The sequence below is a fragment of the Rhinoraja longicauda genome, chromosome 6, assembly GCF_053455715.1.
Source record: "Rhinoraja longicauda isolate Sanriku21f chromosome 6, sRhiLon1.1, whole genome shotgun sequence".
In the NCBI taxonomy this organism is placed as follows: domain Eukaryota; kingdom Metazoa; phylum Chordata; class Chondrichthyes; order Rajiformes; family Arhynchobatidae; genus Rhinoraja; species Rhinoraja longicauda.
Window position 1 is genome coordinate 60,306,435 of NC_135958.1, and position 27,123 is coordinate 60,333,557.

Here is a 27,123-nt window from a genome sequence, read left to right on the forward strand (position 1 = left end):
AACGGTGGAGGAGGCAGATACAATAGTGGCATTCAAGGGGCTTTAAAATAGGCACATGGATATGGAGGGATATGGATCACATACAGACAGAGGAGATTAGTTCAATTTGGCATCATGTTTGGACATTGGGGGCCGAACAATGTTCCAGTTACATCTCATCAATGTCAAAGAACTAATCATTGACATTGTTAAAAAAAATACATGTGTTTAGACTCTGCAATGTTTCTCTGCACTTCCATTGTCAAACATTCAGCTCATTGAACCACCTTGAAAAAAGTTGGTGGCAAGAGGTGTAGAGGGTGTTGATCAAGTTGGCAGCCAAATGGGAACAGTCTCGAGTCCAGAATTTGTCATTGTCATACATACCAGCCACAGAACAATGAAATTCATACTTGCTGCAGCTTAATAGGCCCATTAACTATTAATTGTACGAGTAATATACAATATCGATAATGCAGTAAATTAATAAGCAATAATACTCGCTAATTATAATAGTGGCAAACCAAAGTCCACCATGCTACCCAAGACACGGTCCATAGAAGATCATGGAAAGCCCTGGATAGAATGAATGTGGATAGGATGCTTACATTAGTGGAAGAGTCCAGGAGCAGAAGCCATAGCCTCAGAATAAAAGGACATACCTTTAGAAAGGATATGAGGAGAAATGTATTTAGTGAGAGGGTGATGAATCTGTGGAATTCATTGCCACGGTAGACCGTGGAGGCCGTCAATGGATATTTTTAAGGTGGAGATTGATAGATTCTTGATTTTTACAGGTGTCAGGGGTTATGGATAGAAGGCAGGAGAATGGGGGTGAGTGGGAAAGATAGATCAACCATGATTTAATGATGCAGTAGACTTGATGGGCCGAATGGCCTAATACTGCTCTTGTAACTTATGAACATGAATAATTGCTGAGGTTAGTACTTTGCAGTGTTCAAGAGCCTGATAGTCTATGGAGAACGCTTGGGCTTCCTCACCACTGTTGGCAACTTCTGAGTCCCACGAAGCCAATGTCCTGGAAAACGATCCAACACTGTCGGACTGTTGAGCTGACTGAGCAATAGCCAAGCCTCTACCCATGCAGGGCAGCAGACTGTTCCTCAAACCTAAGGCCGTTACAACTGTGGAGAGCTGTCATCTGCATTCAGTTCCCTGAAAGATTTATATTTCCAAACATAAACTTTATTCAGAATAATAAATTTCAGCCAAACAAGAACTGTGCAAAAACTCTTCCGACACTCTCAGTGTTTATACTTCATGAGAGTTATATTCAGTGGTGTTCACAATCTATCCTTATACCAAACACCCTTGCCACCCATGCGGTGATATCCCTTCCCTTGCTTGAGGGGCATCTCCACCACAAGCTGGCCCCCAAAGTCTCAGCACGGAAGGACTCTAGACTGTGGTCCTCCTCCACAGAGCCTTGGTGTTGGCTTCACCAAGTGTTGGAGAGTCCCTCAGCATGTACTCCTGCTATCTGGAGGTCCCTGCAAGGTTTTTTTTAAATATTTCAAAACAGGATATATTCAAGTAATAGATATATACAATACATGATTCGTGCAAAAAACTCCATCCGACATTCTCGGAGGCTATACATACATACATTATAATACAGTTTCCCCAAATCACAAATAACTCACACTCTTGCCACTCCCTTATTTTGAGGGGCGTCTCCACCACACCCTGCCCCCCCCCCCCCCCCCCCCCGTGTCCAGCAGCGGAAGGACCCTAGGTTCCCTTCAAGATAACAACATGATCAGCGTAAGGTGTGAGTGTGTTTAAACTCAACTCCTTTTCCATCAGGAACCACAAGAACTGCACCACATACATTATCCATGGTGAGGCTTCACCCAGTGCTTGTGGATAAATCTGGCACAGCTCCTGGATCTCTCTTGTACACTTCCTCTCGTAAAAACAGCGCTCGTCTGCTGAGCTAGAGTTGCTGAATGAGCATTAAGTAACAGGAAGAGTCAAGAGAGTTTAATTGTCATCTGCACCGGCAACAGAACAACAAAATTCGTACTTATTGCAGCTTAACAAGCCCATTAATGTAATGATACATGAATAAATTTACAATAATCAATAATGCAACAAATTAATAATCAGTCAAACTAGGTAACTAGACCATTTTAATACAAAACTGAAGTGCAATACACAGTCCACACAGTCCACGGAAGATTGTAGTTGCTGAGGTTAGTGTTGTGCAGTGTTCAAGAGCCTGATGGATGCTGGGAAGAAGCTATTCCTGAGTCTGACGTAAGTTTTATCTGGTACAAAAACAAGACAAAATAAAATCTCTGAGACATGGATAATGTCGCAAACAAATTTAGAAAAATAGTCAACAAGATCTTCTGTACCAAATAATAACCTGTCCAATTATATTTACTTTTGATGAACTAAATCTGAGCCATGTTGTTGTATATTTTAGCTTTACTTTATATAGCTTCAACTAGAGGGATTTCAAAATCCAGATGGGAGCTGGTGGTGTCTTGTGATTGCTTTTTAAATTGTTTGTTCCTCAAAGTGGCTCACACCTTAATGCAACATTCACGAGCAACACGACTGATGATTATACTCTTACATATCAGAATGTATTTCACTGCCTACATTCCATATACAGAAGTGTAGTGGAAGGAAACATCTTTGAGGAGAGGTTGGGCTATGAATCACGTCACTCCAGATTGGCTTGTACATTCCAATAGTGCCCCATGTCTACCTGGGGTGCAATTAGCCAGTCCTGGATCTCAGCTGGGACAATTAGCACAAAGGTGTGAATGATCTATCCGTCTTCAATTGGTCAGCCCAAAAAACTTACCAAGACTCAGTCAACCAAACACATATTTCATTGGCCTAGATTTTAATTAAATTTATTTTTATTTATTATTGCCACGTGTACCGAGCGAGGTACAGTGAAAAGCTTTTTTGTTGCGTGCTATCCAGTCAGAGAAAAGACTGTACATGATTACAATACAAGATAAAGGGTATAACGTTTAGTGCGTTTTAAAATCCGGTAAAGTCCGAAGATAGTCCGAAGGTCTCCAATGAGGTTGATGGGAGGTCAGGACCATTCTCTAGTTGGTGGTAGGATGGTTCAGTTGCTGATAGCAGCTGGGAAGAAACTATCTCTGAATCTGGCAGTATGAGTTTTCAACGTTCTGTATCTCTTGCCTAATGGGGGAGTGGAGAAGGGGGAGTGATCAGGGCGAGACTGGTCCAAGGCCATGCTGGTGGCCTTACCAAGGCAGAGTGAAGTGTAGATGGAGTCCACGGAAGTACATGTTTTTGACTGCTCCACCTTCTCTTTCACTCTGAGATTTCCTGCCTTCTCACACTCTGAGCTCTGACAGTCCTGTACTTTTGCAGATTGAGTTTGTGCCTTACTCTTCCAGTCAGTGCAGTGTCTGGAGACAATCTGACTTCCTGTCTAATCATATGCATGTCTCTCTTTTCCTTTTCTCTTACCTGCATGCAGGGATTTGGTTTCGTAACTTTCGAAACCAGTGCTGATGCCGACAGGGCGCGGGAGAAATTAAATGGAACAATCGTAGAAGGCCGTAAAATAGAGGTGCAGATCCACTTCTTTCTCTTTTCCCCACTTTGATTGTCTGCTCCATCATTGTCCATCGGTTGGTTTGTGTGTGTGTGTGTGTGTGTGTGTGTGTGTGTGTGTGTGTGTGTGTGTGTGTGTGTGTGTGTGCACGTGCGTGTGTGTGTGTGTTTTGTTTCCTCATTTCTTCCTTTCTCATCTTCCTCATCTAAACATGCTGGGTGAAACGTAGTGAAGGAATCAGAGTATGCTTCCAATGCCATGATATTTAATCATTTCCAACGCCTATATGATTTTGCTGATGATGAATGCTGTGAAAGTCACTGAGTAGTCAAGTAATTCTGTTTTGATTTAATGGAATACTATTTCCCATGAATGTTAAATTCAACAAAAAATCTAAACGTCCTAGGATCAACATATTATTTTTGTGTACTGCTGATGCGAATAGATATCAACAACGTGGATTGAAAAATGTATGTTATCAGAGTAGGACACAGCCACGTTGTACTTTTTCTCTTTGACATAGAACGATGCTCAAACGCTTCCTATGCTAGTGATCGTTACTGTGTCCACTGCCTTGTTTTCCAAAACAAAAGATGCATGATTTCAACTAATTCACCCACTTGCCTTGCTGAGATGAAGGAGCGTGTGTTGGTTCAGTTAAAGATATCTCATAAGCGTTTAGTACAAAGCGGATACTGCTTCAATTGTTCCCAGCTACCTTCACTGTGATGCTTCCTTGTTGCTCATTTCCATTAGTTTTTGTGTCCACCTTACAGATCACTAATGAACTCAGAAATTAAATGAATCCCGTGGGAACTAACCCACAATTCTGCAGCATAATAAGAATACTCAATTTCTTCAACTTGGAAATTGTCAGACTTAGGTGGAAGCCTGAAGAATATAAATGTCCCTGGGCTGTAAGCAGCTTCCTTTGCTACATTACAAAGCTGGAGACTTCTGAGGTGCAACATTACAGTAACTGCGGCATTAATGATAGATTAGTATTGCTGATCCTTATGCAACGTGCTACATGAATCAACAATGTACAGGCATTGTTTAGTTTAGTTTAGTTTAAAGATACAGCATGGAAACAGGTACTTCGGCCCGCCGAGTCCATGCCAACCATCAATTACCCATTCACACTAGTTCTATGTAATCCCACTTGCACATCCTGCACACTAGGTGAAATTTACAGAAGCCAATTCTGCATGGTCTTTGGAATGTGGGAGGAAACTGGAACACTTGGTGGAAACCCATGCGGCCACAGGGAGAACGTACAAACTTCAAACACATAGACAGCAGCTGCAGTCAGGATCGAACCCGGGTTTCTGGTGCTGTAAGGCAGCAGCTTTACTACTATGCCAATTGCAGACCCAAGGAACTGCAGATACTGGAATCTTGAGCAAAACACAAAGTGCCTGAGTAGAAAAAAAACACAAAGTGGTGGAGTAACTCAACGGGTGAGGCAGCATCTCTGGAGTACATGTATAGGTGATGCTTTGGGTCAGGACCCTCCTTCAGACTGATTGTAGTAGGGCGAAGGAAGCTGGAATAAGGAAGCAGGATAAAGTCTGGCAAGTGATAGGTGGATACAGGTGAGGTAGGGTGGTGACTGGCAAATGGGAGGAGTAAGTGACAAAGGCTAGAGATGTAAAGGAGGCTAGAGATGTGTAAGGTAAGAAGAGAAGTGGAGTGAAATGTAAATCCAGGGGCAGGGATGTGGGTGGAAGGGCACGGGGGAGAGGGAAAGAATGGTGGGATAGCTGGAGCAATGTGTGGGCATTGATACTACAGAAAGTACACCCAATCATCAGACTCCTTTAAGATTAAAATCAACACTTGTTTACTCATTTCCAGCAACTTTTATTGATACCAGTAGTGATTCAAATGCATGCAATGCTCAAAGTGAACAAGCAAATCAAATCACCAAGTTTACTTTAATTATTTATTGTAGATATCATTGCAGAAAGGGCGCAAATTTTTTTTCAATAGGACTTTACCTGGACTTGTGGACTTGAGTTATAGGGTGAGACATTTTTCTTTGAAGTGCAGGAGGCTGAGGGGTGACCGTATTGAACTGCACAAGATCACGAGTGGCTTGGATAAAGTGAACGCTCAAGGTCTTTTTCCCAGGGTGGAGAATTCTAAAACTAGAGGGCATAGGCTTAAGGTGAGAGGGGAGAGATTTAAGAGGGACCTCAGGGGCAACCTGTTCACTCAGAGACTAGTCTGTATCTGGAGTGAGCTGCCAGAGGAAGCTATAGAAGACAATAGACAATAGACTATAGGTGCAGGAGGAGGCCATTTGGCCCTTAGAGCCAGCACCGCCATTCAATGTGATCATGGCTGATCATTCTCAATCAGTACCCCGTTCCTGCCTTCTCCCCATACCCCCTGACTCCGCTATCCTTAAGAGCTCTATCCAGCTCCAGAAGCGGATAAAGATCGATCTATGGATAGGAGGGTTTAGAGGGATATGGGCCAAATGCAGGTAAAAGGGACACGGTATGCAGGCAAATGTACGCATGCTATCTTGATCGGTACAGACAAGGTGATTCTGTGCTGTACTGCTCTTTGACTCTATGACTGTAGAACTGTCTAATTTATCAGAAGCATAATCGGAGCAGAAGTCCAGAAGTGGAAGTCTTATACCACTGCTGATGACAATAAACCAATAGAGATATAAAGTTATTTGCTCATCAACATTGAAGGCATGAGAAACAATTCCACCAGGTATTGCATCGTCTGTAATGGCATCATTAATCAACAATTAGGTTTTGAAGTTTGAGTAGTTGTGTTACTAAATTAAAGGAAAGCTCTCTAACCCATGAAGGCACATGATACTGCAGATGCCGGAATCTTGACCAAAAAACAAAGTGATGGAGGAACTCAGCGGGTCAGGCAGCATCTGTGGAGGGAATGGACAGATTGCGATTCGGGTCGCTACCCTTCTTCTGACTAATTGACGATGTTTGAGGACTGAAGAAGGGTTCCGACCCAAAACATCATCCGTCCATGCCCTCCACAGATGCTGCCTGACCTGTTGTGTTCCTCTAGAACTTTGTGTTTTCCTGTATAATCTGTGCTCTGTTCCTCATTGTAAGACGGAGGAACCTGCAAAGATTTCACTTAATTTTACCAAGTATGTTCCACATGTTCTTTCAAAGTAATGGGAGTTCAGCATGATTAGCGCAGAAAGTGTGATAGCTGGATGTGGCCATTTTAGTCGACTTCGCAAAGAGTGAAATTTGTCGTCATTTTCATAAGTGCATGCCAGGCTTTTCAAAGCATTAACAGTCTGTAGGGGGGAAGTAATTTTGATTCAGTGCTCAATGCCCAAAACACCGTGCTTGGGCACTTTGTCCCATTGTCACTAGTTGTGCCATTTCCATAACGCTTTCCAATATCTCGTTCCATCCTTTTTCATTTATGAACTTCCTGCCGTATGCAATATATCATATAGGGAGCATGTGCATTGAAGTTAACTTATTTCTTGATTGCTTTAAGATCTGCACCATCGCCCGTTACTGAAAAGCTTTATTTTGCAAGGTATTTTTCTTTTCAACTGTCCCATTTGTTACTCAACTAAAGCATTTCACTTTGCCATTTTATCTCACATTACTGCGTAAACTGCTAATTGTAATATATATTCATTGTTGAACATGTTGCGACAAAATCACTGTAAAAAAAATCATCCTATGTTCAAACAAATTATTGTTTTGTATAGGGGAATGAAATCTTCCACTTTAATTAAATTCTTAACTGGATATATACTTCACTTTTCATTGAATGAAAACAAAAATTATAGGCTAGTTCCAAACTGAACCAATAATGAAAACTGCAGTTATTTGATGCAAATTCTGGTATTCAAAACACTCATCAACAACAGAGAAACTACTGCAGAGGTTGCAGGGGGAGACCTGATGGAAGTGTATAAAATTATGAGAGGCACAGATAGGGTAGACAGTCAGAATCTTTTTCCACCCAGGGTGGAAATGTTAAATAATAGAAGACATAGCTCTCAGGTGAAAGGGGTAACGCTTAAAGGAGGTGTGCGGGCCCAGTTTTGTTTTCACACAGAGGATGGTGAGTGCCTGGAATGCACCACTGGGGTTGGTGGTGGAGGCAGATATAACAGTGGCGTTTCAGAGACTTTTGGATAGACAGGTGGATATGCCAGGATTGGAGGGTTACGGGTTATGGCAGGCAGATGAGAGTTGGCCTTGGCATCGTGTCGTGGGCTGAAAGGCCTGTTCCTGTGCCTCTGTTCTGATAGGCCCTATTTCCCCCACTCTACATCCTCCCACATCCATTTGGGCTCCGCCTATGTAGGGAGGGGCAACTTCTTCACCAAATGCTCATCAATGCAAAACCAGCATTGGGTCCAGACTGAGGGATAAACATTGTAGCATTGGCCACTGATCTCAGCACGGAAGGGCACCTAGAAGGAACAGGATGTCCCCCTGATGAGAGGGTCAAATGCGGATGATCAATCAATAGGTCGTGATGTCATAGTTCTTAACAAACGGGCTCGTTTTACAACTGTCTGGATGGACCACACTTGCTGGGACCCTTGCTTTTGGAAAATAATAGTTTTACAGATGGAAAAAAGGGCCTTTAAAACTGAGAAAGCTTTGACAGGGAGATGGAGACACAAGAAACTGCAGATGCTGGTTTACCTATCAGAGTGCTGGAGTAACTCAGCGGGTTAGGCAGCATTTCTGGAGAACATGGAAAGGCGACATTTCGGGTCGGGATTCTTCCTCAGACTGATTCATGGGTCGTCATAAGAAAGATGGTTCCACTGGGGGGGGGGGGGGGGATTTCAAAACTCAGCATCATTAAAATTTAATAATCTCTAATCTACCCAAAGAATTATATGAAACTCTTTTAACCTAAAGCTTTGTTGATTCATGGAACCTATCATGATATGGAGAGCCTTTCAGAAGAACATGAAGACATTTAAGGTAAAGCTCGATAAGTAAATGAGAGAGAAAGGATGAGAAAGAAATGCTGACAGAGGCTTGTGTAGATCACAAACAACAGGGAAAATTAAAATGGGCTCAATGGCCTGTTTCACTTCTGGAGATTCAATATATCTTTACGTTCATATCATAGAGCCTCCTAAAGGAAGGCTCCCGGGGCCATCTACAACATTGTAATAACAACCATACATCTCCAGTTGTCCCAGGCACTCTCTCTGAATCCACTTGGAGAACAGTGCAAATGCTCTGGTCAATTTGTAGATGAGTTATGTGTATAAATTGCAAGAAGTGTTTGAGCAAGGGACACCTCAAGCAATAGGAAATGAAGCACAGCATCTCCTCTCTTGAGATTAGATCTGGTTTGGTATTTTGAATAGAAAATATGGGAGTGGATTGTGAAATGCACAAGGAAGTAGAGTGCAAAATGGCAGGAATATACTAATAGAATTTGCTAATATTAATCTGCTTGTTTTGATTATTGTGCGTCCTTTAGATTACTTCTTGGTCCTTGGGTTTGAAGTCTTTGTAACTGATAAATTGATCTCCAATCAATTCTGGGCACTCTGATGAGCTGTGTGCAGATGAGGTTTTGTTTGGCTGCCATGTGGGTCTGGGCTAACATCGTATTGAATCTTGCGAATACTGTAAAGGCCCAGATAGATGTGAAGTACAGTTTGGTAGTCTCCTGTCACGGAGGAACTTTATAGGAATCGGGAGCACTGCTTTGAAGGTATTGCATGCATGCAAACCATGATTAGACTAGACAATAGAAATGAGGCTGGTCAGAGCCTATGTGGTAACTTGTGGCATTTCACAACAGTGAGCATGTGTCCAGGGCTGGCTTTATATTGAGACAAGAGCAGAAATCCCTTTCTTATCTTGCACATTTTGTGAAGGATTTATAAACATGTTATTTGTACTCTCATTGCTTTTCCGTGCTAAAATTAAATAAATTGTTTGTTGGCTATAGCCTTAACTTCAGTCTAATGCAATGCTTATTCTTCCAATCAACAACTTGGAGAGAATCACGAGATGTAGCATCTAATATCTTCCCATAATCCCAAATTTCTTCTTTCATATGCGGATGTTGTAATTGACATAATTAAAAGCTCAGGCATTTTCAGATAGTTTGCTTCATCGACAATGCTAGGAATTGATTCCGACAGTAACTTGTGATTATAAATTCAGTGCAATACCTTTGGAGAAAGTATCTGTGTACAAGAGTTAATAGCAGTCTCTCAGTACCCTGTAGTATGATAAGATACGTCCAAGATTAGTGCCAATGAGTACCACAATATTTCAATAAAGTTCATTTAATTTTAATAAAGAACATTTACTAGATTTGCGAGAATGTTGCCAGGACTTTAGGGAGAGGTTGGGCAGGCTGGGACTTTATTATTTGGACACAGAAGGCTGAGGGGTCAGTAAAATCATGAGGTGTGTAAAATCATGAGGATCGAGGTGTGTAAAATCATGAGGGGAATGCACATAGGTTGAATGCACCTAGTCTTTTCCCTAGAGTAGGAGAATCAAGAACCAGAGGATATAGGTTTAAGGTGAGAGGGAAAGATTTCATAGGAATCTAAGGGCAAGGTAGGCTGAAGGCCCTGTTTCCATGCTATATATCTCGATGGCTCTGCACTGTTACCAGCCCTTCTATCTGTTTCTCATTTGCACTATCATCTAAAATGACAAAACAAGCATTGTCATCTATCATTAGGTCTCCAGTTTACGCAAGAGGGCCACAAAATGCATTTAAAATATAATGGAACTATATTCACCACAGTACATTTTCTAGACCAGATTTTAAAATAATTAAAAATCTTTCATGCTTATGGAAGACTAATTCCCCAAAGTGTTTACCATTTTAATTAAAACAAAATTCAGGGACACTTTTGTAAATTAGCTGTGAAAGCAATTTTTTTTCTCTCGTCACTGGTTAATGTTTAAAGTGATTGTGTTGGTTTTGAAGTTTTGTGCCCGAGCCAGACCTTTCATGCATGATTTAAGCATAAAGGCCACCGCTAATGTTAGATTATGACAGCTTCCATATGTGGATATGTGAGTTACCATCGGAATATTGACCTTGACACATCTAAGCAACTCATCGTGACGAGTCGAATGTTAGTTTGGCATCAAATGCACATCGAATGGCATCATTTCATGCACCATAATCACCTTCATATTCACCAAAAGAAACTGGACATTAATGGTCAACTTATGACCTGGATTTTTCACCCACAGTAAAATAGGAAGCAGAGCATGAAACATGTTCACAAAGATGGCACAAAGTAAAGGCCCTCCACTGTCATTTCGATATTTTGCCCACATTTTCTTAGTTTAGCTTAGTTTATTGTCACAGGTACAGTGAAAAAAAATTATTGCGTGCTAACCAGTCAGAGGAAAGACAATACGTGATTACAATCGAGCCGTCCACAGTGTATAGATATAGGATGAAGGGAATAATGTTTAGTGCAAAATAAAGTCCAGTAAAGTTCGATTAAAGATGGTTCGAGGGTCCCCAATGAGGTAGATAGTAGCTCAGGACTGCTCTTTAGTTGTTAATAGGATGGTTCAGTTGCCTCATAACAGCTGGGAAGAAACTGTCCCTGAATCTGGAGGTGTGCGTTTTCACACTTATGTACATCTTGCATTATGGGAGAGGGGAGAAGAGGGAATGACCGGGGTTAGACTGGTCCTTGATTATGCTGGTGGCCTTGCCGAGGCAGCGTGAAGTGTTGTTGCATATTTCCTGTATTCAGCAAAACACGGATTGCTAGAGGAACTCAGCAGGTCAGGCAGCATCCATGGAGGGCTAACATGGAGACTTGAGGAACTGCAGATTTTGGTTTACAAAACAAAACACGGAGTGCTGGAATAGCACTGGGTCAGGCAGGCAGCATCTCTGGAGGATTTTCGGCCTGAAAAAGAACCTTGACCCAAAAAGTCACCCTCTCCATGTCCTCCAGAGATGCTGCTGGACCCGCTGAGTTACTCCAGCACTTTGAAATGTTTTTTCAATCAGGGAAGCGAATGGGCAGATGATGTTTCGGGACTGGAAAAGGGATTTGAATCCAAGACAAGCCCAGGTCTACGTTTCTCTGTTTTAGTGGGGTGGGATGTTGATGGGGAATTTGGAGGACAAATTTGTGCATGGTATGATTCCGTTTTTAGTTGCTTTCCTGTGATGACATATTCCTCATATATATTACTCACGAGTCAAGAGTGTTTTGTCATATGTCCCAAAACGGAGCAATGAAATTCTTACTTGCAGCAGCACAACAGATATGTAAACATAGTACTCTGTAAAACCCATAATAAACAATAGAAAGATCATTACATTATTATTATTATTATTATTATTATTATTATTATTATTATTATTATTATTATTATTATTATTATTATTATTATTATTATTATTATTATTATTATTATTATTATTATTATTATTATTATTATTATTCAGATAATAAATAAACAATAATAGTGCAAAGTCAAAAACAGTGCCCCCAAGTCTATATAGTTCAGAGCCTATTTGCAAGTTTAATAGTGTGTCTTTAGAAGGATCTCGACCTGAAACATCACCCATTCCTTCTCTCCAGAGTCGCTGCCTGTCCCGCTGAGTTACTCCAGCTTTCTGTGTCTATCTTGCGTTTAATAGCCTGATGGTTGAAGGGAAGAAGCTGCTCCTGAACCTGGATGTTGCAGTTTTCAGGCTCCTGTACCTTCTTTGCATTGTAATATTGGGGCTGAGAGGATTATTGGACAGGAGGCAGTGTGTATGTTATTGACCCACTGCTGCCTGACCCGCCGAGTTACTCCAGCACTTTGTGTCTTTTTGTTTTGTAAACTAGCATCTACAGTTCCTGTTTCTACAAACACCGAGAGGTTGACTTGTTTTCCCATTGATTCAGTGAATTAAACATTAGACATCTTTGCCTGGTCAACGATCTGGAACGTTAGCCCTGTGGAAGCTCATTCATTTTGACAAACGTCAAATCAAGAACTTACCACTACATTTTCAAGAAAAAAGACACAAAATGCTGGAGTAACTCACAGGTCATGCAGCATCTCTGGAGAAAAAGAATAGATGACGTTTCAGGTTAGAACCCTTCTTCAGACAGTTTAGTTTCGTTTATTGTCACGTGTACCGAGGTACAGTGAAAACCTTTTTGTTGCGTGCTAACCAATCGGTGGAAAGACTATACATGAACACAATCAAGCCATCCACAATGTACAGATACAGGATAAAGTGAATAATGTATAGTACAAGATAAACAGTAAAGTCTGATTAAAGATAATCCGAGGGTCTCTAATGAGGGAGATGGTAGGTCAGGACGGCTCTCTAGTTGTGGGGGGCAGCACCAAGCCTAGCAAGTGATGGGTGGATACCGGTGAGGGGGAATTGATAGGCAAATGGGTAGAAAATGGCTAGAGATGAATATGAGGAAAAAGGGTGTAAGATAAAAGGGAGAGAAGAGAAGTGAAATGTGAAGCCAGAGGATGAGATATTGGTGGAAGGGGACAGGGGGAAGAGGAAATGGGGGCAGGGTAGTGGTCCCAACCCATAAAATCACCTATTTGTGTCCTCCAGAGATGTTACCTGACCCGCTGACTTACTCCCACACTTTTTCTTTTGTAAACCAGCATCTGCAGTTCCTTGCAACAACATTTTCAAGGGCAGCAATGGGGCAGCCAATGTACATTGTTGTTGATGGTAATGGCACCTAGCATCATAGAATCATGAGGCAGGGAAAGAGGCACTTCAGCCCAACGTGCCAACCAATTTGCCCCATCTAAACTAGCCCCATTTGGTAAACACTGGAGAATTAATCTTCCATAAGCATGAAAGATTTTTAATTATTTTTAAATCTGGTCTATAAAATGTACTGTAGTTAATAGAGCTCCATTATAGTTAATATGCATTTTGTAGCCCTCTTGCATAAGATGGACATCTAATTTTTGTAGTTTAGTTTAGAGATACGCCGCGGAAACAGGTCCTTCGGCCCATTAAGTCGGCGTCGACCAGCGATCCCCGCACACTTACACTATCCTACACACACTAGGGACAATTTTACATTTATACCAAGCCAATTAACCTACAAACCTTTGGAGTCTTTGGAGTGTGGGAGGAAACTGAAGATCTCGGAGAAAACCCACGCAGGTCACGGGGATAATGTACAAACTCCGTACAAGCACCCGTAGTCAGGATCGAACCTGGATCTCAGGCACTGTAAGGCAGTAGCTCTACCGAATGATAGATGACAAAACAGTGTAGCGTCATCGACTCATACAGCACAGATGCAGGCCCTTCAGCCCAACTTGTCCATGCCGACCAAGATGCCTCATCTTTGCTACTCCCATTTACTGCTGTTTGGCCCATATTCCTTTAAACCTAAGACTGGATATCTTTCTTAAAATGGATTGAGACGGTAAATTAGCATCAATGATGCATAAAATCATAAGATTGAAAAATATAATAGGACTGTGTTATCTGAAAAATTGAGACAAAGGAACTACAGAATATTGTCATTAGGACATTAACCCTTAATTCGTTTAATACGATGCCATTATATTTTGATAATTAAATATAAGTTGCGGAGAGCTGTGAAGGATGGCATTTAAAGTGAGTAGGCTTCTCTATTTTGTAATGGACCATGACACATTCAGTCGCTGCATCAATATGAACATTGCTGGGGATTTCCATTTGCAAAGGTGAGGACTGCGGGCATTAATAAACAGAATAAATGTGAATCCAAATGCATCATGTGTATGGACTGCAAAACGATATACTTAGACAGAAATCACCTTCATTGTCATGAACTTAATAGAATGGGGTTGCAAAGAATCTGTTTGAGGAAATTGTGGTTTTTTTATAAATCAGATTTAAAATAAAAAATGTCTACTCTATTGTCCAGTCAATTTAACAGATTTAGTGTTGCCAGCAGTGTGGGAAAATGCAGCCTATTTTCAAGATTGATTTCTAAAAATAAAATCAAAGGTTATGTGCACTTAAATTTGACTTTTGCGGAATGTAATTTTAACAATTTTGCTACCAAATCACACATCAGAAATTGCCAATGATTATGATTAGATTGGATTAGTTTTTGTCATGTAGCCAGGGTGCAATGAAATTCCTCATTCACACAAAGCTCACAGAATAAGCACAGTACAGACAGTAGTGATAAACATTACAATAAATACTATGATGAGTCCCAGACAACAGACTGGTATATGATTGTAGCACAATATCTTCTCCCAGAAGGTAACAGAGAGGAAAGGGAATGGCCAGGGTGGCAGCTTCCTTGACGATACTTCCAGCCTTCCTGTTGTGGAAGTGCCGAGCCTGTGATAGACTGGGCTGTGCTCACCACTCTCTGCAGGTCCAGGCGGTCAAGAGCTGATCAGTTGCCAAACCAGTACTGAGATGCATCCCGTCAGAACACTTTCTCTAAAGCATCTGCAGAAGTTCAGGAGAGTCTATACAGACATAGGTACTCCATGTACAGGGGCTCTGTTAGTTTCAGGCTGCATGGATGAATATTTTTTCTGAAACATTACCTAGAGCTGTAAATTAAAACCTCTCACGTTCATCCTGTTTTGCCCACATTGTCTCATTTTGTTAGTTGCTGTTATTCTCAGGTTGCCTGCCTTTGCCCGATGCTTCTTGGTATTCGGGAGTGAACTATGAAGTCAAGGCAGATTTAACTTGTTTGCAAGTGGGCATCAATTCACAGCACAGGAAGTTGTTTCCACGGAGGTGAAGTCCAAGCTTAGTTCAAGAAGTAATCTTGGACACACCATTCAGATATCATGGATGATATTCACTCAAGATGGGATTGCAGTGCAGTACAGGAGAAACCGAGTATGATTTATACCTAGGCCACAAGCCTGCCCTTGGAACTCATTACCCGTGTATGTAATGCAGGCCTTGAGCCTAAAGAAAAGGTTAAAACCTCATGTAGGTTTGTTATTCCTTGCCTGTATTGCCAGAAGTAAAGGAGGAGAAATTGAACGATGTTACATTTGCATTTGAACGAACAAGATGAACTGTTTTATCTGCTATTTTAAGATCAGCATTACTGTGGTTACTGAAGTATTTTAGTTAAAACTTGGACTCAAGGCAATCAGAGATACCAGGGGAGGTTGTAAGGGTTCAAATCTTGGCTTAAACTGCTTGATAAAACTCTGTAACAGTTCAAAGCCATCTGTGAATTATAGCTTCTTACATTCTTTGTTTTATTAAGGCATTATATATCATGATTAATATATAGTGTTTTACCTTTGAATGATTTGCTACAACCTAGCAGTGTTCTGTAGAATGCACAGGATGTCTACAGCAAGATCATGGAACTCACACAAGCTGCTCCGGTTGTCTGCAAAATAATTTATGCAGGATTATTACTTCACTTGACTGAATAGAGATAATTCCAAGGCTTTTGATTTTTTTTTTGTGTGTGTGAGGTCGAGTACATCATGATTTTCTCAGAGAAGGTCCCATTAATTCCTGAATGTGATTTGTTTCATTGTTTAATCACAGGTAAACAATGCAACAGCAAGAGTAATGACGAACAAAAAGACTCCCAATCAGTACACAAACGGTAAGGCAAGCCGCTACACTGACCCAATGATTCAATGATTTCTCTGGAGAAGATCTGCTTTAGCAAACACTGATCGTAATGGTAAATGCAACCAAATTGTGAGTTCGGATATAGTATTAAAAATGGAGTCGCTCAAGGTATAATGACGGCTACATTTTCTGAATTAGATCTGGATTAGACAATGGTGAACAGCGTTGAAATGAGCTCAAAAGCAAGCTGAGAGGATTTGTTTTGTATCACTGATTTCCAAGAATTGGGAAAGCACAGGAGAAATATGGATAATTACTCTGGCTTGTTCTGCAGTTCAATTATCCCTTTGTGAAATAAATGTTAAAATAGTTGATGTTTAGAGCCAAGCGCTGACTGTTTTGTATCAAATTAAACTTGAATATGCAAGCGTAAATGTATAAGGGAATTAACAGGTGGCAGATTAGATTCTTCAGCATTAAATTAATGGGTTACTAGATTTGAATCTGGTATTTTCAAACCTGTGTTTAGCAGTATTTAGCAGGGACAATTGAAATTGCACTCCTCTAAATTAGATACACATCTGATCAAGTTGTTCCAACATGTCAGTGCCACAGTGCTACCAATCCACGTGGCACTCACACCTGTGAAGATTAGACTTCGCAGAGGGGTAAATAGACAATAGACAATAGGTGCAAGAGTAGGCCCTTCGGCCCTTCGAGCCAGCAGCACCATTCAATGTGATCATGGCTGATCATTCTCAATCAGTACCCCGTTCCTGCCTTCTCCCCATACCCCCTGACTCCGCTATCCTTAACAGCTCTATCTAGCTCTCTCTTGAATGCATTCAGAGAATTGGCCTCCACTGCCTTCTGAGGCAGAGAATTCCACAGATTTACAACTCTCTGACTGAAAATGTTTTTCCTCATCTCTGTTCTAAATGGCCGACCCCTTATTTTCAAACTGTGGCCCCTGGTTCTGGACTCCCCCAACATTGGGAACATGTTTCCTGCCTCTAACGTGTCCAACCCCTTAATAATCTTATATGTTTCGATAAGATCCCCTCTCATCCTTCTAAATTCCAGTGTATACAAGCCTAGTCACTCCAGTCTTTCAACATACGACAGTCCCGCCATTCCGGGAATTAACCTAGTAAACCTACGTTGCACGCCCTCAATAGCAAGAATATCCTTCCTCAAATTTGGAGACCAAAACTGCACACAGTACTCCAGGTGCGGTCTCACTAGGGCCCTGTACAACTGCAGAAGGACCTCTTTGCTCCTATACTCAACTCCTCTTGTTATGAAGGCCAACATTCCATTGGCGTTCTTCATTGCTGCTGTACCTGCATGCTTCCTTTCAGTGACTGATGCACTAGGACACCCAGATCTCGTTGTACATCCCCTTTTCCTAACTTGACACCATTCAGATAATAATCCGCCTTCCTATTCTTACCACCAAAGTGGATAACCTCACACTTATCCACATTAAACTGCATCTGCCAAGCATCCGCCCACTCACACAACCTGTCCAAGTCACCCTGCAACCTCATAGCATCTTCCTCACAGTTCACACTGCCACCCAGCTTTGTATCATCTGCAAATTTGCTAATGGTACTTTTAATCCCTTCATCCAAGTCATTAATGTATATTGTAAATAGCTGCGGTCCCAGCACCGAGCCTTGTGGTACCCCACTAGTCACTGCCTGCCATTCTGAAAGGGACCCATTTATCCCCACTCTTTGCTTTCTGTCTGCCAACCAATTTTGTATCCATGTCAGTACCCTACCCCCAATACCATGTGCTCTAATTTTGCCCACTAATCTCCTATGTGGGACCATGTCGAAGGCTTTCTGAAAGTCGAGGTACACCACATCCACCGAGCCCTGTCAATTTTCCTAGTTACATCCTCAAAAAATTCCAGAAGATTAGTCAAGCACGATTTTCCCTTCGTAAATCCATGCTGACTCGGAATGATCCTGTTACTGCTATCCAAATGCTCCGCAATTTTGTCTTTTATAATTAACTCCAGCATCTTCCCCACCACTGATGTCAGACTAATTGGTCTATAATTTCCCGTTTTCTCTCTCCCTCCTTTCTTAAAAAGTGGGATAACATTAGCTACCCTCCAATCCACAGGAAATGATCCTGAATCTGTAGAACATTGGAAAATGATAACCAATGCGTCCACAATTTCCAGAGCCACCTCCTTAAGTACCCTGGGATGCAGGACCCACATTTGCCTTGACTATTTTTTTCCTCTTCACATACCTAAAAAAGCTTTTACTATCCTCCTTATTGACTAGCTTACCCTTGTACCTCACCTTTTCTCCCCGTATTGCCTTTTTAGTTATCTTCTGTTGCGCTTTAAAAGAGTCCCAATCCTCTGGCTTCCCACTCTTCTTTGCTTTGTTATACTTCCCTTTTATTTTTATGCTGTCCTTGACTACCCTTGTCAGCCACGGGTGCCTCTTACTCCCCTTAGAATCTTTCCTCCTCTTTGGGATAAATTGATCCTGCAACTTCTGCATTATTCCCAGGAATACCTGCCATTGCTGTTCCACTGTCTTCCCTGCTAGGGCATCCTTCCAGTCAAATCTGGCCAGCTCCTGCCTCATGCCTCTGTAATCCCCTTTGCTATACTGTAATACTGACACTTCCAATTTTCCCTTCTCCCTCTCAATTTGTAGAGTAAAACATCATATTATGATCACTGCCTCCTAATGGCTCTTTTACCTTGAGAGAAATGTTAGAAATGTTATTAGATTAACTGGGAGCATTTGTTACAACATAAAAGTGATCTCACAAATTCCTTTGGTGTGCTCTAGAATTGTTGGCAACTCTAAAGAAGATGTCATTGTGTTCTTAAAAAATGTTGACAGTGACATCTGCCAAACCTCTCCTGGTAAGAATTCAGACCCTGGACTCAGCTTTCCGATCTAATGAAAGGATTGATCCTTTCGAGTTGAAAAGTAACAAAGCATTTGCAGAGGCAGTGTCAACTAAGTTAAACAACGCCAACCGTAATCGTTCTCAATGTCGATTTACATTTCACTAGTTAAGTTCCCCACAAAGGCATTCCATTGAATAAGCAGGGAAATGGAGACACCAGGAACTGCAGATGTTGGAGTCTTGAGTAAAGCACAAAGTGCTGGAGGAATTCAGCGAGTCAGGCAGCATCTGTGGAGGGAATGGACAGACGACGTTTCTGGTCGGGAGCCTTTTCTTTTCCAGCTTTCTTCCCCCCCCCCCCCCCCCACTCCATTAGTCTGAGGAAGGGTCCTGACCCGAAATGTTGCCTATCTGTTGAATTCCTCCAGCACTTTGTGTTTTGCCATTGAATAAGCAGTTTGTGTCACTTCAATACAGTGACATCCTTTCATGTACACATGAAGAGAACTTCCTGCTGGGTTCTCCCGTGAAGGAATGATGCCTGTTTAAGCAAATCACCTATGTATCAACACCAAGTCCCTACTTCCACAGATTTTGTGTAATTGCCCAATCTCCAGCTGGACAGAGCAGACTTCATCCTCAAATTGTAGACTAATCAGGGTTCTAGTCACGCGTTTTATAATCTCAAAGCTGAAGCAAGTGATTTGGACACAGCCCAAAGTGGAATCGATAAAATGGGGTCAGAGTAGCTCTTGACATTGAGAGACTCCCCCTTCTTTACAATTACCAGGCCCTAAGGCAAAGAACTTCAAATAAATAAATTGTTTCTACCTGTTGATATTTCCTCCCAATCATTTTCTTGAAAATGTATATCTTGCAGGCAAAATAGATTAGAGTACATTTTAACTTCAATTTTGTTTTTCTGCTCAAAACCGAGCCAATTGTGCTCTGGGTTGTGTTTAAACTCGCACAGTTAAAATTCCCCTCTCTACTGCTTTAGTGGAGGCATCCCCCTGTTTCAAGTAAATGGGTCATTGCAGTCAGTAAAACAGCAAAGAGGTAGGAGAGCAATAAATTAAGAGTCCGCACATCATTATCACACAGTGCAATTTTAGGATACATCGTTTTAAAATACTTCAATTTATCAGTAATTTTGTTTCTGTTGCAATAAAGTAAAGACGTTTTTAAATCTTTGACAAAATTTGCTCACCACTGTTTGATAATAATAATTTCCATGGGTTCACAAGGGGGAGGAAGTTTTAAGTGTTAAAATAAATTCTGGTCCAATTGCTTGGAATAAATCTTCTTAAGAATAAAGGGTAGGCCATTTAGGACTGAGATGAGGAAAAAGTTAATCATCAAGAGAGTTGTGGATCTGTGGAATTCTCCGCCACAGAAGGCAGTGGAGGCCACTTCACTGGATGTTTTCAAGAGAGAGTTAGATGTGGCTCTTAGGTTCAACGGAATCAAGGGATATGGGGAGAAAGCACGAACGGGATACTGATTCGGAATGATCAGCCATGATCCAATTGAATGGCGGTGCTGGCTCAAAGGGCCGAATGGCCTATTCTGCACCTATTTTCTATGTTTCTACGTTTCTAATAGGTGTAGAATGTGGAAAGTATCGAGCCCAATTGTGGGCTCGCTCAATCTGGAACCACATATTTCTGAAGTCCATCTGTGGGGCAAGATATCCCGGGCATCAAGAAGCTTTGGTACTTGTGGTTATTGAATGAAGTCTTTCTCTGTGAGTGCCCAGCTCTTCCTGCCATTCCCATTATTACTGGAAAACTTTACATCAAATGGCAATCCTCCAGTTTCCAATAGCAAGAGAGACCTTTGACCAAAATTTCAAAACATACCAGCAGTATGTGTTCCATTGGCCATTGTTGTTCAATACTATAAAAAAGGCTTAAAAACAACTTTTTAATTAATTAATTCAAATCAGAACAATTCCACCTTTACTGTTTCACCTTAGGGACATTCTTTACATTGGCTAGAATATCAATGATTAGGCTCTGAGGTTATTTCTTGCTAAACTAATAGCTTTTCCATTTTCCTGCCGTCTCCTCATAACCTCTAACACCAGTAAAAATCGAACAAGTGGTAGTGTTGACCATTAGGTAGACTCAAGAATCGCCATAGTCTCACCATAATGTAATTAATTTGACGATAACAAGAGGGAACTCGGTCAACTTGAAATATAATGGCTGCATCTCAAATTTTAGTCTGCATCAAAAATCAATAAGTTTTATGATATCACAAAATAATGCTTTGAAGATGAGATGTTGAGATTTTGCTTTTAAACTAGGGTTTATCACAAATGAATTTTACTTTAAGTTCAACCAAGCAAAAATCACTAACTAAAATGAACAATATATACAAGTTGTAGAAACAAAGAACAGCAGGCTGCAGATAAACTGCAGATGTTGGTTTGCACCAAAGATAGACATTAAATGTTGGAGTAACTCAGCGAGTCAGGCAGCATCTCTAGAAAAAAACAGACGGATGACATTTCAAGTCGGGGGCCTTCTTATGTTGAAGAAGGGTCCCGACCCAAAACGTCACCCATCCTTTTTCTCCAGAGATGCTGCCTGACCAGCTGAGTTACTCCAGCACTTTGTGTCGATCTAAAGTATATATGTTGCTTGGTTGTTACATATAAATAGTCATCAGCTGATTCGTAAAAAAACCTTTTCATTTAAGTGTTTTGAAATTACATCCAAATACTTAAATTAGAAATGGAGTTATCTGGATGTCTCGAACGATATTAGGAGAGTTAAATTATTTCAGAATTTCTCTGATTTGAGGAATCTAATCAAATGATCATCATTTTTACTGTTTCTCACTAATAAGACGACATTTCTATTTACAGTTTAAATCTAAGCTTGTGAATAATAAAAATTACGTATTTTACATTGAGTCGGAGAGTTGCAAATCCTTAATGATTGTTAAGATAAATCACATGGAAGTCTAGCACCATTGCAATAAGCAAGTGCACTGAACATATTGCAGAGATAGGGTGTATAACATAGCATTTAATGTGAGCAATGGCTTCATTGCACCTCATCCACAAATATGTGTTGCAAAGAGTGCAGTGCACATGTGCAGTTTATTGTGCAATACTACAGTTCTGTTTTGAAGTTATTTTAATTGTGTTACTCAAAAATCAGTTATTTCCACAGAGATGTGCTTGCATTGTGAGCTGTTATTTGGTTGGTTTATCGCGACACAGTTTCTGATAATCATTATTTTAAATGCATTAAAATTATCCTGGGTTTTAATGTCAAGACTTGCACTGCTTTCTCAATAACAATGAAATATTTGGATCAATTTGCTTTTTCATGGTTAATTGAAAATTAGATTGATTCTCTTTTAAACAAATACTGTTGCAATGATTTTTAAACACTCGCTATTGTCACTGTAGAGAGGTAAGGAGATACCTCTGCATTTTTATTTAGAGTAAAATGCATTTGTGAGCGGGAATTCATGGTTTAGCTTAGTTTAGGGATACAGCCTGGAAAAAGACCCTTTGGCCCACTGAGACAATGCCGACCATTGATCACCTGTACACACTAGTTCTATGTTATCCCACTTTCACATCCATTCCCTACACACTAAGGGCAATTTACAGAAGGTCAAATAATTTACAAACCAGCGCATCTTTGGGATGTGGGAGGAAACTGGAGCACCCGGAGGAAACCCACGCAGTCACAGGGGGAATGTGCAAACTCCACACAGACTGAACCCAAGGTCAGGATTGAACTCGGGTCTCGGGCGCTGTGAGGCAGCAGCTCTACCAGCTGTGCCACTGTGCCAGCCTGTAATATTTTGCTGCAAAGAGTGAACTGAGGCCACCTCACCTCTGATGGGCCTAGGATGAGATGAAGAGTGTACCAACTCTCAGCTTATCCTTAAGGACTCTCATGTCCTCAAGGATAAATTAAGTTTGCGTTATTCGCCAGTGGTAAAAAAAGCTTGGTTCATTGACATGTGTTGTACGTGTATTGTTTTACACCAGCAAGGTGGTGCAGCTGGTAGAGCTGCTGCCTCACAGCGCCGGAGACCACGGTTCAATCCTCACTTCGGGTGCTGCCGATGTAGAGTTTGCACACTCTTCCTGTGACCACGTGGGTTTCCTCCAGGTTCTCCGGTTTCCTCTTACATCCCAAAGACCTGCGGGTTTGTAGGTTAATTGGCCCTCTGTAAATTGCCCCTGACGTGGCGGGAGTGGTTGCGAAAATGAGGCAACATAGAACTAGTGTGAGCGGGTGATCGATGGTCAGCATGGACTCGGTGGGCCGAAGGCCCTGCTTCCATGCCGCATCCCTTAACCAAACTAAACTAAATTATCTTCCTCAATTTGTTTTATGTTTGATCTTCTCAGGCCCTTTGGAACTGTTTTCTCTGACTGAATGTCTTCCAACATTTGTTCGGCTTCACTGCTATTTAACTAACCTTTTTTTTTGCGCCGCGCAGGTGACTGTATAATTCATACTTTCTAATAAATAAACACAAACTCTAAGCTGGAATTGTGCTGTAATTACCAGCCCTGGGTTGGTGTAGCAGTGATTCAGTTGCTGGGGTTAGCTATGATGAATGAAGTTTGCCATTGCAAAGCTGTTTCACATTAGACCTGTCTCCTTTTTCAGGCTGGAAATTAAATCCAGTTGTCGGCGCTGTCTACGGACCGGAGTTTTATGCAGGTAAATAATTTTGCAAGTCAGAAAATAAGTGAAAGCAATAAAGAAGGAATGCAGTTTGAAAAGGTGAAGCAGAATGATTGAAATGAAAGCAGGTGACAGAAGGATCTCATTTTTCATTTTTATTCCCTGTTCCTGATTCTGTACCAAATCATCTTTAATGGATACCGCCTTCATTTCAAAGCTCGGTAGTCTGTCGAGCTCACTTGATTAATTTAACACAAATCTTCACTCTTCCATAACTGTAGCACTGTGCTTTGCCAAGTCTTAATGTTGGCATATGCTCTGCTTTCCCAGGAGAGTGGGTAAATAGTCGTCTTAGCCCGGCCACATTCCTTGGGTACATTCGCAAATAATTAGAGAAGGATTTAATGTACTTTCACAAGAAATAAACTGGATCGTCAGTAATTAATCACTGTTTATCAGCAAGCTCTTTACACACTAGCATTCCATTCTATCAGTGATTGCAAATCCAAAGACAATGATTAGCAAGCCTCCCTTCTTTCATCCACGGCCTTGCCTTTATTATTACTCTCAAATCTGTTTAGCTGCAATAACAAATGGAGCAGTAACCTGTTTAAACAGAATATATCCCTTTTCAGCTGCCCCGCATCGTCCAATTTTCCGCCCAATATTTTACATAAATATCTCCTTGTTTTGCTTACTGAAGCCTTCTCACGGTTAGAAATTGATTAAAAAACTCCCGAGTAAAGATTTAAAAGCCGCTGTAACCAGCATCCAATGATTTGCTTGTCGCCTTTCTGATGGTTCCATGAATTCCAAATGAAGCTCCTAGCAATCTTCGCACACAGGAGGTACTTTGAAAGCGAGTCTATCTGAAAGCAGATCACCGCCACAATGTTTAAATTTCATTGAGTCCTTATCCAGCTTACAAAACGTGCGATCCACTTAGTGGGAAGTATGGAATAAAGAGGAAGGAAGTCCCTATTTGAATCACTTCTTCCTTGTAAGAATATCTTATCAGTAATCATACTAAAATTGACTACAATATCTCAACAGAAGGTATTTATTTTCGCAGAGATACCTTCTCAGAGTCATAGTGCTGCACAGCATGGTCACAGGCACTTTGTCCAGGCCAAACAAGTTGGCAAACTGGGCTAGTTCCATTTGCTTGCTTTTAACCTTCTAAACCCTGTACAGCACAGAAACAGGCCCTTCGGCCCACCTTGCCCATGCCGACTAAGTTGGCATTCCAAGCTTGTCCCATTTGCCTGCATTTAGCTCTCCAAAAACCTTCCCATCCATCTATCTGTCCAAATATCTCTTAAAAGTCAGAATTGAATCCACTTCTATAGCTTCTTCTGGCAGCTCGTTCCAGAAACAAACTACACTCTGGGTGAAAATGTTGCCCCTGAGGTCCCCCTTAAATTTCTCCCCTCTCACCTTAACCCTTTACCCTCTAGTTTTAGAAATATCTACCCTCTTCCTAAACTTAGACTTTTAGAGTTTAGAAATACAGCAAAGAAACGTGCCCTTCGGCCCACCGAGTCCACGCCGACCAGCGATCCCCCATACACTAGTACTATCCGACATACGAGGGTCAATTTACAATTTTACCAAAACCAATTAACCTGCATACCTAAATGTCTTTGGAGTGTGGGAGGAAACTGGTGCACCCGGAGAAAACCCACGAGGTCACAGGGAAAATGCACAAACTCCATACAGAATCCTCCGGGTCAGGATCGAACCCGGGACTCTGTCGCTGTGAGGCAGGAGCTCTACCACTGCACCACTGTGCCACCCCGATTTCTCTACCTCTCTCTCCTTGGAGATTCTCCTTGGAGATTCTTGCTGGTTAAGTTTTTTGTGTGGTTCGCCATCCTAATCAGTGATTTATTTGTGGTGGTTTGCACCGATATGGTGTAATGGTCCCTCTAAGGAAGTTAAACGTCTTTATTTCACTTTACAGCCACATGGGACTAAGGTTTATAGATTGTGCATGATGGCCCCTCCTATCCACAAAAAAATCACTATTCCTTGCTCCTTGTAGCTTGGTTACAGATTGTGTTTGGTAAAAGTTCATGAAGCTTTCTCCATGTTTAAGAAGTTGTATATATAGAAGTGATTTTGTTTGCTTTCAGCCAAAACTCGAAGTGTGGTAAACGGTGAGCATTTTTGCACAAATGATATTTTCCCTAAAATGGGCATATATTTTTGGTTCTCCAGTTTTCTGAGTCACTGTGGGCATTGCCGTAAGACATTTTTTTAGTTTATAGATGCGCATGGAAACAGGCACTTCGGCCCACCGAGCCCACACTGACCATCGATTACCCATTCACACTAGTTTTATGTTATCCCACTTTTGCAACCACTCCCTACACACTAGGAGCAATTTACAGAGGCCAATTAACCTACAAACCTGCATGTCGATGGAATGTGGGAGGAAACTGGAGCACCCAGAGAAAATGTACGTGGTCACAGGGAGAACGTACAAACTCCGCACAGACAGCACCTAAGATCAGGATCGAACCCAGATCACTGGCACTGTGAGGCAGCAGCTCTACCAGCTACACCACTGGGCTGCCCTGTTGTGTTGTGATGCAAAGCTATAGAAATATTGGGATATTTTGTAAGGGTATATTGAGTGGTCAGAACTGATGATTTACCTGGCTGAGGAATGTCTCGACCCGAAACATCACCTAACCATGTTCTCCAGAGATGCTGCCTTTTGCCCTTATGTGTATTAACCAGCATCGGTTTCTACCTAGTTATTTACCTAAACTTATCCAAGTCAATGCTGCTTTACGGTCTGTAGTACAGGGGTAAGACTTACTCCAATTGTTGAATTTCTACAATGCTCTCCTTGTAAAGATATCCCATAACATTCTTAATAATTATACTTGCAATATTGTGAGAAATATCTACCCGAGGAGTCAGACTTTCACTGGCTTCTGCACATGTTGATTCCTTGCTGAGGTATGATTCCAAAAAACTCAAACATGCTCTTACTCACGGCCTGAATGTTGACTGACTTCTCCTCAGCGGATGTCCGCACTTGGATGCTTCCAGCAGCATTGGATGTTGGTACCCAGGTCAAATACTCCCTTTGTCTTATAGTCTCAAAACCTGTAGTCCCTATCTCCCAATCTACCTCGTGGCAGCTGTTGCACTTTTTTATCTGCAGTTTCTTAGTAGCTGTAACACGATATTCTGCTCTCTGCTTATTTTACTCTTTGCATTACTTGTTGTACTTGTGTATGGTTTGATTGTCGCCCTGGTGTGATTTGACTGGCTAGCACGCAAAGCAAACATTTTCACTGTATCTCGGTACACGTGGCAATTACAAACCGATACCAATACCAATACCAATGCAAATTGCTCTTGCCAATTGTTTACGTTGGATAAGGGTACATAGGTGTCCTCCACGACATCATCTGTCCACTCCCTCCCCAGATGCTC

General features: G+C 41.4%; 1 protein-coding gene across 27 annotated transcripts in view; it reads left to right on the forward strand.

Moving 5' to 3' along the window:
• Positions 1–27,123, forward strand: part of rbfox3a (RNA binding fox-1 homolog 3a) — a 1,329,152-nt gene that overhangs the window by 1,249,568 nt on the left and 52,461 nt on the right. For all 27 annotated transcript variants that reach the window (XM_078401060.1, XM_078401078.1, XM_078401061.1 and 24 more), the window contains 3 exons: positions 3,476–3,568; positions 16,082–16,142; positions 23,653–23,706. In XM_078401060.1, coding sequence (XP_078257186.1) covers positions 3,476–3,568; positions 16,082–16,142; positions 23,653–23,706 — 208 coding nt within the window. The remainder of the gene's footprint in view (positions 1–3,475; positions 3,569–16,081; positions 16,143–23,652; positions 23,707–27,123) is intronic.